The sequence below is a fragment of the Poromitra crassiceps genome (genome assembly GCF_964638095.1).
Source record: "Poromitra crassiceps genome assembly, chromosome: 17".
Taxonomy (NCBI): Eukaryota; Metazoa; Chordata; class Actinopteri; order Beryciformes; family Melamphaidae; genus Poromitra; species Poromitra crassiceps.
In genome coordinates, this window is record NC_139635.1 from 38999607 (window position 1) to 39020605 (window position 20999).

The following is a 20999-nucleotide window of genomic DNA, read 5'->3' on the forward strand; positions in this document are numbered from 1 at the left end:
GTATACATGTACAGTATATTTCCTTTTTTTAATGTTCAAAATACATTTTCATTCATTCATTCATTCAAAAGAAACAGTATTAAGTGTTATTATTTTTGAATGAATTTGAGCAACACTTCGTTTCACGTCATTTATTTGACCTTTGATTGAGAAAAGGGGAGGAGTCGTCTGGAACGAGGAGGAAAGAAGTTCCCACCCTTCACATCGCTCAGAACGACCCGACGATGACAATTCCTCCGATCCTTTCTGCGATGCTTTGGCAGGTGCTACGCAAATGTGCAGAGTTCTCAAATGCATCATGATGAAGAGATGAGGAGCCTTCTTCTTCTTCTTTTTTTTTTTTGATGTTTTCGACTAAACCTTGAGGGCTCCCCCGATGTGCCAACAATACGAAAATAAGACGCGGGTGCCAAAGATACTTTTGGCCTCTCTGCTGCCGCGGGCCGATGGAGTCCTTTCAAAGGCTGGAGGTTCTACCTGAACTCTGTGCAGGGGGAGTGAGCAGCTGCTGGGAAGATTTCAGGCAGAGTTTTCTGCTCTCTTCAAAAGAACTCCCCGCTCGTAGAATCCTTTTTCCTTCCCCCGACCAACCTGCCGTGCCGTAAATAAATCTATTTAATTGCTCCATTTCGGACTAAATGCTTTACCAGTAATTTACACCGGGGTCCCTCGGCCAAATCGCGAGATATTGCTACGTAAATTAGGCTCTAAGGCGTTCGTGCAAAAATGCAAGACTCACTCTGCCTGACGTTTGTTTGGATTCGAAAGAAACCCACGGGCATTAGCAATAAACCAAAAGGGTCAATTGTGAGGTTAAAGTTCACGGTGGGTTTAAACTGGCATTAAATCCACATCCGTCCCCCGCTGCACGAGCGACCCCACGCTTCGCCCGCATGAGGTTAATTGCGAGGTTATAGGGCTCATTGTGAGGTTAATTGCCATGCACTTTGCCTCCAGACAGGATGTACATTGAAGAGAAGAAGAACACATCCTAAAGCAGCAAGAGTTGGCGGCGCACCTCTCTCCCATAAGGGTCTTTCTTATTTTTCTTTTTCAGATTTTTCCCCATTTTCTCCCCAGTTATACTTGGCCAATTTATCCCCATGCTGCCCCTATTGGCTGCCCTGGTCGCTGCTCCACCCTCTGCCGATCTGGGGAGAGCCGAGACTAGCACCATGCTTCCGCCACTATTTAAAGCATGGCACCCATGCTCTTAGTATTTTGCCACTATTCAAAGCATGGCACCCACTCTTCCCTAAAGCAAGGCACCCATAAGCTCTATATGTCAACATGTGCTTATTTGGCAAAAGGACTCACTACTAAAGGCTTGCAGCCAATTAAATTAGGCATCGTTTGGTTGCTTAGAAATTGACATATGTCCGTTTGCAAGATGTGCGTCTATATTTCTCATTCTCTCCCCACCTCCTCCCTCCCCCTGCTCTCTTCTCCCCCACACCCCCCCCCTTCCCCTCTCCTGCTCTCTCCTCTTGCTCCTTCCCCACCTCCTATACCCTCCAACATCTCCCACTCCCTCCCCACCCCATCACTCTCTCACATTCCCCCTGCTCTTCCCCCTTCTCCTGCTCTCTCCTCTGCTCTCTCTTCATTTCTATATTTTCTATATTATCAATTGTTCAAATGTTATCTTTATTCTGTATATTCTTGTTACTGTTGTGTCAGCTAGAATTAGCTAGACATACTTTCTGTGAAGCCCTCTGAGACATGCTTGTGAATTAGGGCTATATAAATAAACTTGACTATATAAATAAACTTGACTTCCTCCGACACATGCGCAGTTGCCAGCCGCTTCTTTTCACCTGACAGGGGGAGCTTCACCGGTAGGACATAGCACATGGGAGGATCACTATTCCCGCCAGTTCCCTTCCACCGCGACCAGGCGCCCCGACCGACCAGAGGAGGCGCTAGTGCAGCGACCAGGACACATACCGCCAATCCGGCTTCCCACCCTCAGGCACAGCCAATCATGCCTGTATGGACGCCCGACCAAGCCGGAGGTAACACGGGGATACGAACCTGCGGCTGCGACCCTCGTATAAGGGTCCTTCTAAGGTCAATTGGTCCGTGCCTCACCTCCATACAGTAAGTCCATTCAAATCAGTGTCAAAGGGAGAGACGCACAGGCCGACAAAGAAGGTTAAAGCAGCAGCCAGTCAGCCACACACCTCGCTAACAGAAATACTCCACCTTCTGGCATCGGCTATTTCAATAGAACATGTGTGATCATTGACAACCGCCAAACTCTTCTTCAGAACGTTATCAAACCCAGATATGAATTCTACTAAACAACCTTTTTGCCAGGTCATATTTTTGTTTTACTGTTTACTAGGTTATCATTCTTTAACATCAGACCTTATTTCACAAGCCCCCCCCCCCCCACACACACACACACAGGTGGTCATGACAGTCAGCCATGCAAGATGGAGAGTGCCAGATGTCTTCTCCCCCCCCCCTCCTTTTTTTTCTTGGATTGTCTTTTCTTTGTCTGTTCCCGCCCTGCAGCTCGCCCACTGCACGTTGCATACGCATTGCCTGCTCTATGACATCACTGATGACATCATCACGGATGGCATCACTGATGACATCATCACTGATATGACATCACAGACAAGAGGTCTGCCGGCAGGATATCTCAAAATGCTACAGTACACAGTGGAACACCTCTCCACAGGTTTTTATCAGCATGTGTTTTGAACTCATTAAATGTAAACAGACTTTTTTTAATAATAATAATTGTTGAATGGTTGAAATGGATGGCAACTCATCCACGTGTGAGTCTATAAAGTGGGCCACACATGTAGCAACATCTGAGTTACATCTTTTCAGGCGGGCGCGGTAAATGTGATCAATGACAAATATGAAACAATGTGACATTGATTAAGTTCATTTTTGTCTGTGGTACCCCGGTGGCTCACCGGCAACCCGGGTTTGAATCCGGCCTGTAGTCATTTGCTGCATGTCTTCCCCTCGCTCTCTCTCCCTTGCCTTTCTGTTTCTGTAAAAGTTAATTTACCTGTATGTTTTGTTTGGAATCCAAAATGCACTCAGACATCTGTCTTAAGACTTGTTAGGGCTGGTTTAACGGCATCTGCCATTGTCCATCATTATGAAGCCATTGGAAAGAGCACGATTGGTGGAAGGGTTACTGTGCTAATCCAGCATAAATCTAAAATAGGAACTTATATTTAAATGTCAAACTGCCATGGACCATTACTTTAATGAGGTTCAGGTAGCTGATTATTTCACTTCCAGTGTTAAAATAGGTCAAGAATACCCACCATTCCACAACTGTTGCTGTCAAATCATATTGAGCCGCAGCAAATATATAGCTAAATATAATATTATACCTCCATGAAAGCCATCCTCCTAGTCCTACTGTAACTTTGGCCTTAAATACAGTAGGACAATATTCACAAAACACACTGATTGATTGATATTTTTAAAACATGCAAAGCGAGAATTAATGTAAAATCTCGACGTGTTTCAGTTTTGGGAGTTAAACTATGGAATAGCCTTTGTGAATTGTATTTGTGTGAAATGGTTTGATATGTACATGTATGATGATGTTCTCTTGCTGTATATTCACACAAATTGATACATTTTGTTTGTGGTTCATTATAACCTATGACCGAAAATAAACCATTCATTCATTCATTCATTCATTCATTCATTTGCGCTGCTGCTGTCGCTGAAAAAACAATCTACCAGTTAAATTGGAAGCAGGAGTATACAGGTATTGTAAGATGAACAAAAGACCAAAATATCCCACTGCTACAGTATATGTGAATGGACTTCTTAAAACTTTGCAGCTCTTCATCAGCGTTGGTCAACTCTGATGAAGGCTACCTGCTGAAACGCGTACGTTGTTGCTGCTGTACATGTTAAGTATTAAAACGTAACCTAAAGGACTTTATTGAGTGCTGGCTTTCTCTTTTTTACGTTTCTACCTTGGCCCTGCACCTTGATTCACTTTATTTTTGGAGTGTGCTCGCTACTGCTGTTGTTTGATATTATTCAGTCCACCAATATTTGATCCTTTTCTCACTCACTCCTATGTCACCACCTGCTCTCCGTGCAGGGCTTGAAATTAACTTTTTTGACCAGCTGCCAATATGGCTGCTAGATTTGAAAGTTACCAGCCAATTAGACTTTCCACAAGCCAAAATGTTTTTCTTGAAATAAACCAGAAGTGGGTTAATTTAAGCATAAGTATCAGTAAGTGTGTCTATTCATTGCACGTTGCATTTAGTTGCACTGTAAAAAGACAGAGGAGCCGAGGCTGCACCAGTGTTTGTTTAGGGGGGACGTCAATATGGAGAGCAGCGCATATCTTGGATATTGCGTTCAGGTGCACTGTATTTTTTATTTTTTTGCAATTCCAGCGCGGGCCACACAGGGGCCGCTATTTGGGGAACCCTGATCTAGGGACTCGAGACGCGGAACGCCATTATAGTAGTCAATGCCGCCCTATTGTAGTAGAAAGATTGTAATTGCTTGAGTGACATCACTGGTGACATCATCGCTGATGACGTTACTCATCAGTGATGACGTTACTCATCAGTGATGACATCATTTCTGACTTTAATCTCAGGATTCTGAAATTATTCTCAGAATTCTGACTCTCATCTCAGAATGTTGACATTAGAATCAGAATTCTGACATAAAAATCAGAATGATGACTTTTTCCCAGAATTATAATTTTTCTTTTTTTCCCCTGGATTTCCCCCCAACTGTACTTGACCAATTCCTCCTGCTGCCCCAGTCCCTGCCCCACCCCCTCTGCCGATTTTGGGCAGAGCAGTACAAACACACGAGTTAACACGGGGGCGCGAACCTGCGACCCTTGTGTTGGTAGGCAGGGAATCTACAACTACACTACAAGGACACCTCAGACTTGTACATATAATTATGACTTTAATTGTTTATTGTTTATTGTGGATCCCCATTAGTCGATGCACAAGTGACAGACTAGTCTTCCTGGGGTCCAGGAAGACTTTAATCTACTTTAATCTCAGACTTCTGACATTAATCTAAAAATTCTGACATTAAACTCAGAATTCTGACATTCACCCCAGAATTCTGACTTTTTTCTCAGAATTCTGACTTAAACTCAAAACTCAAATACATTTCTCACATGTGGCCCTAATCCTCTTCCCTAGTTTAAAATGGTGTGTAGTGTTATCATGTAGGTCAAGTAGTGCACAACACCAGCACTGCCAGAGTTAGGGCTTATCTTCCCTGTGCAGCAAATGCTAAATAACAAAATACAGTAAAGGTACCAGAAATATTGCTGAAATATCAGTTTAAGCTAACAGTCTTTCAAAGATGACTTCAATCCTTGTAAGTTTGGATAATCAACAATTTAGTGCAAGACCAGCATCCCTTGTCGTTATAGAGGCCTCCTGGTGAACTACTTTACACTTTACACTATGAGAGTCAATAGAAGTGATTTTATGACACCTATTTCAGTTTGCTTTCCCACTCTTTCAAATAGGAAAGTGGCCTGACGACTAATAAGATCTGGCCGATATATCGGGATTTTCGATGTAGAGCAGACGTCCGTGACAAGACTTCCGCTACCGTGCGCGACGGTCATCGTTTACTTTATATTATTATTCTTTAATTTGGTGTGCACCTTTTAGTCATTCAAGCCCTTCTGATTTGTGTTGTATACTGTATATTGGACTGCACTTTTTGCGATTTGTATTTTTTGTTTGTTTTCTGACAATTGATGTGACCGCTACGCTGCATACTTACACAAAGTCCAATTCCTCCTATGTCATCTGATTAGCTACTGTGGCAACAAAAGTGATTCTGATTCTGATCTGATTCAGATTTACAGTCCGACTGATGCAGTTGGAGTCGATCGATCGATACTTTCTGTTTTAGGCGCCCCGACCAACCAGAGGAGCCACTGGTGCAGCGACCAGGACTCATACGCCACCAGCTTCCCACCCGCAGACACGGCCAATTGTGTCTGTAGGGACGTCTGACCAAGCTGGAGGTACCGCTGCTGGGAATTGAACGCGGGTCTCTCTCTCCGTGGTGGTTGGGCGAGTGCTTTTACCTCCTACACTACCCAGACGCCCCAGACCCTGTACTGATTGTTGTCTGCTTTGAGATCTGTGCAAATGATTGAGGTTAGTTGGCTTCTTATACGCCTGATAATTTTGTCTTTTTTCCTTAACACGTTCACTGCCATTGACGAGTTGATACGTCAAAAAAAATCCAACGGTTGACTGCCAATGACGAGTTGATACGTCAAAAAAAAAAAAAAAAATTTTGACGGTGGGACGTTGATCTAACCCTTTTACATCTCTTATATAAATATTGGAGCCACCGACCGTGTACAACCTATTCCACCGACCCACTAAGTGGCGACAGTGCTCTCCAGACTAGAGGAAGCCAAGCAAAAAGCAGTGTGAGGAAGCCATTCTCATGAAAATGGATTGGCGAAAACGCTTTCGCTTTCGCGCTTGGGAGCTGGCGGTGGGGGATTGCAAATTTGCATAATAGATTATGGGTGCAACACACTTTGAAACACCTTTGAAACACCAGCAGAAAGGAATCGCAAGCAGCTTCATTCCAGCTGAGCTCACAACCGAAAACGAACGAGCCTCATTCTCATACTGTAGGCGAAAACGCTTTCGCGCTGGTGCACACGGGCGCACAACGGTGGGGGGTTCCAAAAATAGACTGGGTGCAAAACACACTTTGAAACACGCAGCATAAAGCCTAGAATCGCACAAAGCTTCATCAAAGCTCTCAACCGAAAACCCAAGAAACGAGCAGCCCCATCCAGACTCGCCGACGAGGGGGCCACCAGGGAGGGAGGCTGCTCAAACTCGCAGCAGCAGCAGCAGCAGCAGAAGAAACTCGCTTGTGACAAACGCTGCTGAAAGCCACCAGAGACACGCCCACGGAGGGAGGAGTTTGAAGGAGAGGGGGTTCAGAACTATATTGTTTAGATGTCTGATGTCTCACTGATGCCAAAAATAAATGGTTAAAGTGACTGTTCTGCCTGTTTGATTGAATTTCACAAAACTGCGATTATCTCAGCTTTCAGTCTCAGACGCTGAAACCATGCTGTACTCAACGGCTAATATCTACATAACTACTAACTCTACAAACTAACTCTTTTTGACAGAGAAAGCACACATTCTATTAGTTCTTTTGAGATATTTTGTGTTCACAAAATCTTAGCAGAAAAGAATCCTCGGCTCTTGAAAGATGAGCCAGAATCCTCAAAAAAACCCTCTGGTAGAAGCTACCTACAGTAAAAAAAAAACGGCTGGCAGTGAATGTGTTGGATGCCGATAATGATTTCTTCCGCGTTGTTCCATCTCTTTTTGGAACAGCCAACCATACGACAACAAAATGTGCTTCTGCGACGCCTCTATTCTTACTGAGGGGCTGGACGCGACATGTCTCCCAAACAGTCGCTTCACCTAACTGTTGGATCCTCTGCAACTCTTGACGCGGGCCTCGCCAGTTGGCTACGCTTAAACAGTCAGAACCAGGCAAGAAACACACAGTCCTGAATGATATGCTGTGTGGAAAGGGCCTGTGGTTTTCGCTACGTTTGGGTTACTTTAATTCCACTCATTGTAAATGTATCAATCACAACTCGTGTGTCTGTCAAACCGTGAACTGTCTCCAGGTTCCCCTTATTGTAAAATGGGGACTCGTCATGTCTGGTTTGTGTGCCTGCAGTAGCCTGTGGGCTTCACAGTGTCCATACATCTGAATGCCTGTGCATATTTCTTTAGCTATTGCCTGATGTGTTGCATCTGTAAGCACAGTAGGTGGACATAATGCTTTGTACATGTGTCATATTTAGGTAGACTGCTTTCCCATTTGAGGAATGCAAACACAGTCATCAGTCAACATCGGTCAACCTATTTATTTCCAAGGCACTAGAGCAGTGTTTCTCAAACTTTTTCAGACCAAGGACCACTTAAACCAATGAAGAAAAATCGGGGACCACCTAACTCCCAAAACATCCCCAGAAACAATAGGCCTACTACTTCAACTGTAAATTACAAATTACATGCGAATTAAATGACAAATAGCAGTACAATTAATCAAATTTTTGGCTTCCCACAATTATGAAAACAAGATAACCGATATAAAATATATATATATGTAATTTATTTTAGTTAGTCCATTTACCCTTTTTTTTTTTTTTACATTTATTTCTCCTGTTCAGTTCAAATATATTCAAAGTTCAAAGAAAGTTTTTTCAAGTTCAATAAATGCACAATGTTGCCAAAGTCAAATAGGCTATCTGTTGCCATCTTCAAGTTGCATTCAGTGATGTTTTTGTGTTCAAATAAGTGTTAAATGGCTCTATATTCTGACAGCAATCACTGAAATAGTGTTTGGTCAGTAACTTGGAACTCCCAACCACCCGCTGTACTCTGTCTCTCTCCTGTAGCCCTGCAGGCAGAGTGGACGTATCTCAAGTCAGCGAGAGTCAGTGGTGGTGGCGTTGGATTCGGGGTGAAAAAATACATATAGTCCTTTACAGGCATAGTGATCTGACCTTGAGTTTCCCAGAAAATGTAAACATTTCTCTGATTGGATAGTGGGAGGTAAAAAAAAAAGGAAAAAAATATAAATCTACTCGCGGACCACTAGGGGGCGCCCGCGGACCACTGTTTGAGAAACACTGCACTCGACTAGAGCATTGGTTCCCAAACTGTCCGCGGGGCTCCACCTGGTGGTCCGCAAGGTAACTTTTTTTTTTTTTTTTTTACAGACAACAGTTTTTACATACACATTAACCCTGAGCAGTTGCCGGATTGGGCTGATTTTCGGAAATATATATTTGGGAAACATCACAATTTACTTTCAGAGGCTGCAGCAGGCTCAGTTTTAAAGCCAGAGTGAAGTTTCTGGTAGCATGTGAAACTAGAAGACTTAAGGAATCGATTTGTACCAACCATGTCATGCTAGCTTGTCAGGAAGGTAGCTAAATAACACTCCAAAGTTAGGCAAAATGTTGGCGAGGGAAAAAAAACTTTTTCAAAGGGGTCCTCTGTTTCACAGCCTAATGCTGGTAGGTGTGTGTGAGTGTGTGTGTGTGTGTGTGTGTGTGTGTGTTCATTTTGAACGAGCTAGTAGCCTTATATTGTTATTTAGCCTTTCTGCTGCTATTGCATGGTTAAATCAGCACATTTTATTTTATGGGGGGATTATACGCAGTGGAAGTGGTCCCTGGGAAATTTGGTTTGGTACGTAGTGGTACTTGGTCGGAAAACTTTGGGAACCCCTGCACTAGAGAAACGTAGAGATTTGAAGTAGAATCAGATCTCTGCAACAAACAGTTTAGAATCAGGCTTTGAACTACTGTGATACACACACAGCTAGTCCTTCCCCTCAATTACTACACATTACTGATTGTGTTTCAGGTTGCTACCACACAGCACTTGGCCAGACCACGCTTTATACAAATAGATCCCTCCCTCGTCGCCAAAAATGCCTTGGCCTAAATGATGCATACTCTGAGTCAGTGCTTTGATTGGCTTGTTGTGACACACCCTTATCACATTCTTCGACTTGATTTGTCCGGCATATATTTTACTTCCTGGAAGAAAGAAAGAAAGAAAAAAAACACTATAAAGAAACTTCTTGAAAGTGTGCAAAAGAAAAAGATAAAAGTGGAATTCTGTCAGCGAGGAATCTCCCCCCCCCCCCCCTCCTATGGAAAGGCCTACAAAGTAGATAGACATAAAAAGACTATAGTCTTGGATGGTAAAGTGGGCTGCTGTGCTGATAAGATGCCTCAGCTGACCTTTAACCCTTATCGTTTACCTTTTTTCTTTAAGAAAGAAAGGACAGAGGGAGAGAGAGAGAGTGTGAGAGAGAGAGAGAGCGGGAGAAAGAGGAAGAGAGAGAGAGAGAGAGAGAGAGAGAGAGAGAGAGAGAGAGGGAGAGAGAGAGAAAGAGAGAGAGAGAGAGCGGGAGAAAGAGGAAGAGAGAGAGAGAGAGAGCGAACGCAATGGCATCTGGATGAGATCTGGCGGGGAGCGTTCGCAGCACATGTGGTCTGGTATAATTTACAGTGTTGTCATGGAGGAGCGGGTTATAAGCAACTGTTTTGCCTAGCAACATTCACGGGAAGGTGGAAGGGGAAAATGTAATGCTGGCAGGTGGGGGGAATATTTTAATACCGTGAGACATCAACAGTTTATGTGTTCCATCGGTAGTTCCAGCCTTTGCCGAAAACCCAGCGGCCGCGCGCCAAATAAAAAAAACGATCTGGGTTTATGATTTCGGGATGATATACCGTGACTGCTCAAATATTATCGAGCCGAGAGGGACGCTAAACTGCCGATTAAGCCCACTTCAATTTACGGGGGAGGCCGCGCGGGGCACACGAAGATAATGGCGGAGTAATATGTTACGGAAAAAATATGGGGGGGGGCGGGATGACATGACTGTTGCTAAATGAATCTGAAAGCGGAGGAAAATGATACATCGGCTTTTTGCGCCGCCACTCCTCACGACGTTTGCAGGTCGCCCTCGGGGGCCTTCTCGTTGTGTCCGCGGTGGATGTGATCATGTCGAAAAATGCATTCTTCTCACAGCGCGGCCGCCGATCGCATCCGGGAGATAGCAGAGAGAGAGAGAGAGAGAAACCAGACACGCGGAGATGACTGGTCGGACTGGCAGGGATATCTAGCTGCGTCAACATTAGACATCATCGGACATACTTTTAGCTCTCGCTAAAGGTGTGCATCAGCGGGCTTTAGCGGGCTTTAGCGGACTAACGCGGTTGCCCGGGGAAACCTCCGTGGGTGTTTTGCGGTTCGCCCGAGTAGAGCTGGCGAGCTGTGAAAGTTGTGAAAAAGTTGTGAACCCCCCCCTCCCGCTTTTATGTTACTGTAAACCCAGTGCCAAGAAAGCGGATTTATCTCTGAATGTACGTACGCTAACATGTCTCACACTTAGTTGAACCCCTTTTACACAAGCAGCCATGTCTCAATTGTCTCAAGGCTCGAACATCTTTAGCCGGCCTCCTCCCCTTCGTCGACAGCTCTCCTGTCTTGACTGCGGGGGATTTACAACTTGAAGGGAGCGTACGCTCGGTACTTGAATTCGCCTGGAACAGTGCGTTTCAGGGGGGGGAAGAACAGGTGTTTCTGATATTTTGTGCACTCAATATATTCTGGGTTATCAAAGGAGATGTCATCCCGCCACGCTGGATACGGAACAGCATTAACACGACTTATTTTCCGGCGATTCAAAGTTCAACTTGTGGTGCTCGACGCTCAAAAGCTGCACACTTGGATGTCCTGTAAAACATCATTGATAAGAGTTTCCACTCAATTTATTTGCTGTGCACGTACATTCACCAGAAAATGGACTCTTGATCCCTTTGTAATATCGAGAGAGGGTTTTTTGCAGGAAGGCTGCTTTTAAACTAAGGTAGAAAAAAGTGTTGTGTCGGCCAGTCATCTGGCGATTAATTTATATTCTTTTATCAGATAGTCCATTAGGCTTGGCAGGCTTAACAACACTTTGGCAATGCCAGGATCCCCGGGACAGAAGGTTCCTTGGACGGCGTTGAAAAGGATTCTTGTAAGGCTGGAGATTGGAGAATAACAATTTCTACCTGTGTTTTATCATGGTGAAAATGTGAAGCACATCAGCTCTGCTATCTGAGTAGTGCTGACAACAGGGTGTACAGCATGTTTGGCTGCAGCTTTCATATCACTGGAGTCTGGACGTGAGGCTGTAAACTCCGTTGCGGATTATGCCCAGAAAATGCTGTAATGGTTTTAAGAATTAACTATTTTTCCTACTTTCTAATCGCAAAGATCATACGATATGGAACGTAACGGTGCGGTATGATATGGAATGTAACGGTGCGGTATGATATGGAATGTAACGGTGCGGTATGATATGGAATGTCACAGTGCTGTATGATATATGCTAAATTGAGGAATGCCAAACTAAGCTCACATTCACAAGGCTTTTACAACACACACGCTGTAAACACAAGTTCAATCATCATCGCCCTATCATCAACCCTAACCCTAACCCTAACCGACCAAGCTGGAGGTAGCACGGGGGCTCGAACCGGCAACCCTCGTGTTGGTAGGCAGGGAATCTACCGCTGCACTACGCGGACGCCCCACACAGTAAATCAACTAGTAAATGTCTAGTCACAGTATGCTATCATCTCCCACGGATAAAACACGGTGCAGTCGTATAACGGTGTTAAAAACCTGGGCTGGGCGCACACGCACACCTGGGGGTGGAGTAGTATCTAACAACTGCTGTATTGCCCTTTGCAATAAACTGCACATATCTGACAGAATGATTTGCAAATACAGTTTGATACGGTGTTTGATACGGCAAGTACTGTTTGATAAGTTTACTGTCTTATTTGATTATTATTACTGGTACTAATATGTTGCTATGCCGAGGAGCCAAAACATGAGAATGTTAATTTGGCGTACTTGTATATTGAGACATAACGATAAAGAACCTTGAACCTCGGGCCGGTTGGATGTTTGGAACTCTTACCTCACATGACTGGATGCAATGGATGTGCTGAGGGTCAGGGTGCCACCTCAGCATCCCGGTGCAGACTATAGTCTGCAAAGCAACACACAAGACGACAACAGGTTCAGTGGGACAAGGGCATGGATAAGCGCTGCGTTGCAATGTAAAACAATGTTACGCTCGAATGCATTCACAAGATCGATTTTCGCAGTTTGGCGATCTACACTGTTGCCCCCCGCTAACTGGCATTGTTTGTTTTGATTGATTGGAGTGAAGATATTTTCACTCTCACGTACATTTTTGCTACCAAGTTTGAAAAAAGCTTGTGTTCCATGTTTAATTCAAGCTATTATAGCAAGAATATATGTAAATATACCGTATGCGACCATTTTGGTCGCAGTCTGGAGCCCTGGCTGGACCCCACACACACACACACACACACACTTCATTCTTATCAAAACTGAGCAAAGCTACAATTTGCACTCAGCACTGATCCCAAACCACACAAATACTGTATGCTCTTTTTCATGGACATACAGTATTATTATCATCAAACATATGCAATACATTATGGCAATTTATGGCTTTCGCTGTCTTGTGTTTGTTGCAGTGCAAAAGCCTTCTGCTGGAGGACAAAATCATTTCACAGAGCTTTACTCCGCCTCGGGGCGGGGTCGTGGTCTTTGTGGTCCGTCTGACCTCCCGACGCACAAGATGGTTGACGGATCGCTGACGGACTAACGAGGATGGACAGAGAAAGCGGATCCTCCCCCTGTGATTTCCACTGCTGCCTGACCTGAGACCTGATCCCCCCCGAATACTTGAGATAACACAATGCCTCCACATTACAAGGCGGTGCCAGAGATATGGCGCAAGTTATCAGGCCTCCGTCCAACTATTTGACCTGGGCGAGGGCGGGTTCACTGGGCGAGCGGCCGACCACCCGCGAGAAAGACGAGAGCGGAGCAGCGTTTGCGACGGCGCGAACGTAAAAGCGATTCCTGAGATATGATATTGGGAAACATGACCCACCTCGCAAAGGAAAACAGCAGCGCTCTTTCATTCAGACCCAAGATTGGACATTCCTAGAAGTTTCAGTCACGGCGACTTGTATACAGTGTGTGTGTGTGTGTGTGTGTGTGTGTGTGTGTGTGGGGTGTGTGTGTGTGTGTGTGTGTGTGTGTGTGAGAGGGAGTGGATTTCTTGAAAGGCTTTGACGTCAACTGGAGCCGTTAGTCTTGATATCTGACTGTGATTTGCGCTGACGAGCGCACACTCGCTCACGCACTGGATGGATGTTGATGTTGAGAGAGTGTGTGTTGGACTGCTGTAGCGGGGATCAACTGTAGCTATACTCATTGTGTGAAAAGCACATTGGAATTCATGTTGATTGAGAATTGTGCTATATCATCACCCTCTTAAAATAATGGCCTAAGTCACTTTTTCAAGTTTTTCAGAAAACATAAAAAACTGAACCAAATACAGAATATATGATATTTATTAATCATTCCACAAAACAATGTTATGACAATAGATGACTATATATAACACAGTCTGTCAATTATGTAACATAAAACGATTAGATGACTGATTAGATGACTTAGGCCAATTTACGAACATGCCATTGTGACTTAGGCAAAGAAAAATAAAGACTTATTTTAGGCCTGACTTACAGTTGTATTTTATGTCAAGCGTGTGACTTAGGCTGTTTTATTTTTGCCTAAGTCACATTGTCTTGACTTAGGCAAAAATAAAACGGCCTAAGTCACACACTTGACATAGGCCATTGCACTACCAGGTAGGAACGGTGTGGTCTTTTCAATTAAGGACTTAGACCATTTTGCCAGAGGTGGCCAGCATCATGAAGAAATATATAATTTTCCTCAAAAAGTGACTTAAGCCATTATTTTAAGAGGGTGACGATATACATAAAACCTGACATGATCAATTGTGGTATCTGCCTTATGTTCTTTTGGTCATTAAGTGGACGTATGCTGCCAAAATCACCCATCTTAACACGTTATCAGTAGGTGTGGCGGGCCTGGCTTCAGTCATGAGTCATGACCCATCAAATGACACCATCTGCCCTCATCAGCGTATTTAAGGTGTCATATATTCGATGTGGTGTTCTGCAACTCCTGCAAAAGGACATCAGTTTCTTCGTGGGAGAAGCTTTTTGTGGTGGAACCGCTCCGGACTCTTCCATCACAAAATGTTGCAGATTGCATCCACTTTAGCTTGGGAGAAGATAGCACATTTGGTTAACATGTGTTCCTCTGGTCCTTGGCGAACCGTTGCCCAATGTAGGAAATGGTTCAGTGATATTAGGCGAACCTCAGATACAGTTTAGCTGCAGGAAGGGGGGGTGTCAGCCAGTCCCTGACAGCGATAGAGGATGAGGCTGCCTCCACAAGCCCCACTGCGTGATGGGGCATATTGACAGTTGTATGTTGGGATGACAATCATCCCCACCACAGCCACATGTGCGTATAGTTAGAACGAGTTGGTATCTCATTTTTTCCTGCTTGAGGGATTTACATCAAAGTCAAATTGGCCAACATATCATCCACAAATATGGTTCTTAAGCTTTTAAATATGATCTGGTCGTGCATGCATCATCGCTTGGTAAATCCAGGATAAAAAGCACAGAACATGGCACGCTTTTGCTCCATGGCACGCTTTGCTCCGTGGGCCTTTGACCTGTTCTGAGAAGGCGGGCGACGCGACCGCAAATCCCCCGCTAATGCCTCGACACCAAAATTGCACGGCGCTGCTTTATTGTTAGTGACACGCCCCCTGCTGCGTCTCTCCTCCCACTTTGCCACAGTCATGCTCGCAGTGAGTCAGCAAAACGCCAAATAGGGGCAAGCGAGAAGAAAGTCTGCATCTGACAGAAATGCCACTCTGCCCGACGACGGCGTTCATAATATGTAGATGAAGGTAAGCTCAGCTATAAGACACAACATGCTAAGACTTAGCTGCCAGTAGAAGGCCACTTTTACACACTATACACACAGTAGTACACTGGGGTGGGGTGAACGGGCACTGCACTAGTGATTCTTGAATCAAGAATGTTTCACAAGCAAAGAGACCCAGGTTAAGTTAAGGCAGAGACCTTTACTAAGAGAGACACACCACTGCAGGCTTCGCCAATAATAAGAAATGGTACTCTTCCGGGTCTACTAAGTGGGCGTGGCCATCAGCTTGTGATTGGTTGTCTGTCAACGGTACGAAACTCCATTGGCTGACCAGTCTCGTAAGTGGGCGTGGCAGTGGCGATACCCCCGTGGCACATTATACAGGAAGTGACTGGAGGAAGTTGGGGTGTCTTGCTTTGATATCCCATCGTCTTTGGTTAAGGTTATACCAAATGACTAATATAGTGGAGCAATAGCAGAAAAAGGATCATCATTACATAAACGTCCATCTGTAGAAATATGTCTTGAGAAGTCATTTAAAAGATGATTTTGCATTCAAAGAGTAGATTTACAAATGACCAGGGATCTGAGGTGGTGCTCGGGCTCATAAGGGGTTAAGAGCTCTATATGAAACTGGGGGATAAATATATGCGTGCATCACTAGTGATCAGTAAAAAAAATAAAAAAATAAAAAAAATTGTGAAACTAGGTAACACATTTAGTGGGGTGATGTGATTTCTCCTGTTAGTACCACTTAAAAAAAGTGCAAGTCGGCAAATCCAATCAGCATATTTGAGGTCCAACTGTTCAGCAAAACAGTTGCCCTTGTCTTAGCTACAATATGAATGAACTGAGTGGTGAACCTATTGGGAACGGGGGAAGCGGTCTGGAGCAGTAGCTCAGTTTACCCAGCAGTAGGTCCGTGTTGTGGGTCAGACCAGATGTTTGGGTCCATTATTCATTCTGATGGATGTTTGTCAACGGATCGGCTTTCAAACCGCCTGCATTGGCCGCACGGCAACGAGCAAGAGCACAATAACAACTGTCCTGAAAGACCTGCCAGGACTCGCTAGCACAACCTGATCGCCCCCTTGCTGAATATTACAATCACTCAAATCAATCAGGGTATCTGGTATCTCATTGCATCGTGCCTCGACGTGCCATAGAGAACAGGAACAGGTGGCACCTCTGCAACATGCTGATCTGTGCCACACGCTGTACTTGGATTTAAATGCACAATATAACTAGATCACAGCAGCCGCAACACCCCGCGCGCCCCGAATGTGGACAGTGTCCAGTGAATGTGTAAGGTAAGGCACTTTTAATTGTTTATTGTGGATCCCCATTAGTCTACACACCAGAGGTGAGACTACTCTTCCTGGGGTCCAAACACGTAAAATACAAACATAAAAATCCAAAAGCATTGGAGTAAAAACAACACAACACAAATAAATAAAAACAAACAAAAAACGAGCGAGTCAAGGCTCACTCAATATTCATGTCAATCAAATATGAACAGTATCAACTCTTTTCATAAACAAAAAGAAATGTATCGATCTTCCTGAGTAATTGCACCAGCAAAAACACTTATCCTGACTTTATTTTTACCATACTCACATGAAACCATCATATTATAATTGAAATACTTGATTACAATATATAATACATACTGTAATACATAGGGGAGGGGCCAGTGTGTGTGTGTGTGTGTGTGTGTGTGGGGGGGGGGGGTCGTGACTCGTGAGCATGGTAAATTAATGTACCCTAGGATAAGATGTAGCCAGTAAGTCAGAAGCAGTTGGATAATAAATTAGATCAGAGAAACACATTCAAGGCCCGCACCGTAACACAAACGATTAAATAATGTGTCTGTACTGAAAAAAGGAATATGCTATTGAACCGAATGTATTATGAACTGATCGGAAGTGAACTTAAAGAGACGCCGTCGCAGCTCAACTGAACTGAAATAACCTCCGCCTTCTCACCTGGACCCTGGTGGGCAGCATCCAGTGCTTGACGGAGTCAGCTGAGGTGCCATTGGACAGAACCACCGGGTCACGCAGATCCATGTCCAGAGCCACAATGCAGGTCGGGTAGCAAACAGCACCTGCAGGGAAAATATATAACACACTTACCTCCTAGCCTCCATTAGCATCTGTTGAATTTATTCATGTGCAAACAGAGAGGGAAAAAACACACGGCCAAACTTCAGACCACTCCGTCATCTGTGGTTTGGCCTCTTGGCAGCCATCACTATAAAGAGTTTTAGCACCTGCTTCTTTGCTTCTACTGAGCAAGTGTGTGTGTGTGTGTGTGTGTGTGTGTGTGTGTGTGTGTGTGTGTGTGTGTGTGTGTGTGTGTGTGTGTGCACCTGTGAGTATTTGCCTGTAAGGTTACTGTAAGTTCCCAGGAGTTTCCCTGCCTTTAATATTAAACATGTTTTCCACAATATCATTTCAACAAAAACTACTGTAAAGGGACAGCTGATCTCACCCTATGGCAGACCTGATCTCACCCCATGACACACCTGATCTCACCCCATGACACACCTGATCTCACCCCATGACACACCTGATCTCACCCCATGACACACCTGATCTCACCGCATGACACACCTGATCTCACCCCATGACACACCTGATCTCACCCCATGACACACCTGATCTCACCCCATGACACACCTGATCTCACCCTATGGCACACCTTCACACCTGACATCACCCCATGACACACCTGACATCACCCCATGACACACCTGATCTCACCCCATGACACACCTGATCTCACCCCATGACAGACCTGATCTCACCCCATGACACACCTGATCTCACCCCATGACAGACCTGATCTCACCCCATGACACACCTGATCTCACCCCATGACACACCTGATCTCACCCCATGACACACCTGCTCTCACCCCATGACAGACCTGATCTCACCCCATGACACACCTGATCTCACCCCATGACACACCTGATCTCACCCCATGCCACACCTGATCTCACCCCATGACAGACCTGATATCACCCCATGACAGACCTGATCTCACCCCATGACACACCTGATCTCACCCCATGACACACCTGATCTCACCCCATGACAGACCTGATCTCACCCCATGACACACCTGATCTCACCCCATGACACACCTGATCTCACCCCATGACAGACCTGATCTCACCCCATGACACACCTGATCTCACCCCATGACACACCTGATCTCACCCCATGACACACCTGATCTCACCCCATGACACATCTGATCTCACCCCATGACAGACCTGATCTCACCCCATGACAGACCTGATCTCACCCCATGACACACCTGATCTCACCCCATGACACACCTGGTCTCACCCCATGACACACCTGATCTCACCCTATGGCACACCTTCACACCTGACATCACCCCATGACACACCTGATCTCACCCCATGACACACCTGGTCTCACCCCATGACACACCTGATCTCACCCCATGACAGACCTGATCTCACCCCATGACACACCTGATCTCACCCCATGACACACCTGACATCACCCCATGACACACCTGATTTCACCCCATGACACACCTGATCTCACCCCATGACACACCTGATCTCACCCCATGACACACCTGATCTCACCCCATGACACACCTGATCTCAGCCCATGACACACCTGATCTCAGCCCATGGCACACCTGATCTCACCCCATGACACACCTGATCTCACCCCATGGCACACCAGATCTCACCCCACGGCACACCCGATCTCACCCCATGACAGACCTGATCTCACCCAACGGCACACCCAATCTCACCCCATGACACACCCGATCTCACCCCATGGCACACCAGTTATGACCCAAAGCTTTTGTCTGCACTGCAGAGTTTCCTCGATACACCGATTTTTGTTGTTGTTGGCAAATCAGCTCTTTGATCTGCTTACCGTTGTGTGATGGCAAGATTCACCTCTTAGGAGTTAGTGAAGTGATCCGCATGTCGCACTCTAATTGAGTTAAGTCAAATGATAATAATAAGCTGATCAAAGAGTGTATTTGCCAAAATGTAGGTGTCTTCCTTGTAGCAGCATTGGGCCTCTACCGAGAGGTTAAAAATGTCTACTGAAAATGCAAAACATCATTTACAGCAATTCTACGCTGTCGCAAAACAGATGGTTTAAAGTGAACAGTTTTACAGTTGTCCTTTGTTTGCTAGTAGTCGTGCGGTATTAGAACTCAGATAGCGTGTGATCCATATCTTTGCCTCGTCAATAATAAAGACTCTTTGTTTGTTGAATTACCCTCGTCCCTGTTCCCCTCCCCGACAAGAGGGCTACACTCACCGACAGCCATCTCCTGGTCGCAGTCGTACTCCACCGAGTTGAGATCAGGAGGGGAAGAGCAGGTTCCCTGCAGCTTGGAGCACATGGTGAAGTTCTCCGTCCACTGGCCGTCCTTGGTGCAGCGGATCGTACTCTGCTCGGGAGCACAAAATGGTGTGACTTTCATTCAGTCGGTCAGTCAGTCAATGGTGGCACTCAAAATATTGTCTCAAAGATCTTCAGCTAATTTAAATGCCAGAAGTTGACAGCATCATGGGGATTTTCAAGAAATACTGTATGTGTATAACACTGCATAACTGCTTTGACCATGTTGTCGCTACACATTGGGGAAATATCATGTACTGTACCTAGCCTGTCGGGGAGTACATCACATAGTGGAAATGCACATTTACGGGGCCAGGCATTGCAGAAGTCTGTCCATGCTCCATCTACCCTGCATGAGAAGTCTGTCCACGCTCCATCTACCCTGCATGAGAAGTCTGTCCATGCTCCATCTACCCTGCATGAGAGGTCTGTCCAGGCTTCATCTACCCTGCATGAGAGGTCTGTCCATGCTTCATCTACCCTGCATGAGAAGTCTGTCCATGCTCCATCTACCCTGCATGAGAGGTCTGTCCACGCTTCATCTACCCTGCATGAGAGGTCTGTCCACGCTTCATCTACCCTGCATGAGAGGTCTGTCCATGCTCCATCTACCCTGCATGAGAGGTCTGTCCATGCTCCATCTACCCTGCATGAGAGGTCTGTCCATGCTCCATCTACCCTGCATGAGAGGTCTGTCCATGCTCCATCTACCCTGCATGAGAGGTCTGTCCAGGCTCCATCTACCCTGCATGAGAAGTCTGTCCACGCTCCATCTACCCTGCATGAGAAGTCTGTCCATGCTCCATCTACCCTGCATGAGAGGTCTGTCCATGCTCCATCTACCCTGCATGAGAAGTCTGTCCACGCTCCATCTACCCTGCATGAGAAGTCTGTCCATGCTCCATCTACCCTGCATGAGAAGTCTGTCCATGCTCCATCTACCCTGCATGAGAAGTCTGTCCATGCTCCATCTACCCTGCATGAGAGGTCTGCATTGGCAGAGGAAGCCGCAGAAGTGATACTGAAAGCTGTAGTTCCTCGAATGGCCATTTGAGGCTGGACCCAAAAGGGACTCATTCCCCGTTTACCCACAAGTTAAAATGGCCCACTTTTTTTCAGATGTCCCCCTTAT

At 45.4% G+C, this 20999-nt stretch overlaps 1 protein-coding gene across 1 annotated transcript in view; it reads right to left on the minus strand.

The window, feature by feature from the left end:
* Window positions 1-20999, minus strand: part of pappa2 (pappalysin 2) — a gene marked incomplete at its 5' end in the record, with an annotated part of 155678 nt that overhangs the window by 15402 nt on the left and 119277 nt on the right. Inside the window, 3 exons of the mRNA XM_083654116.1 lie at window positions 12556-12627; window positions 17438-17559; window positions 19784-19916. Coding sequence (XP_083510242.1) covers window positions 12556-12627; window positions 17438-17559; window positions 19784-19916 — 327 coding nt within the window. The remainder of the gene's footprint in view (window positions 1-12555; window positions 12628-17437; window positions 17560-19783; window positions 19917-20999) is intronic.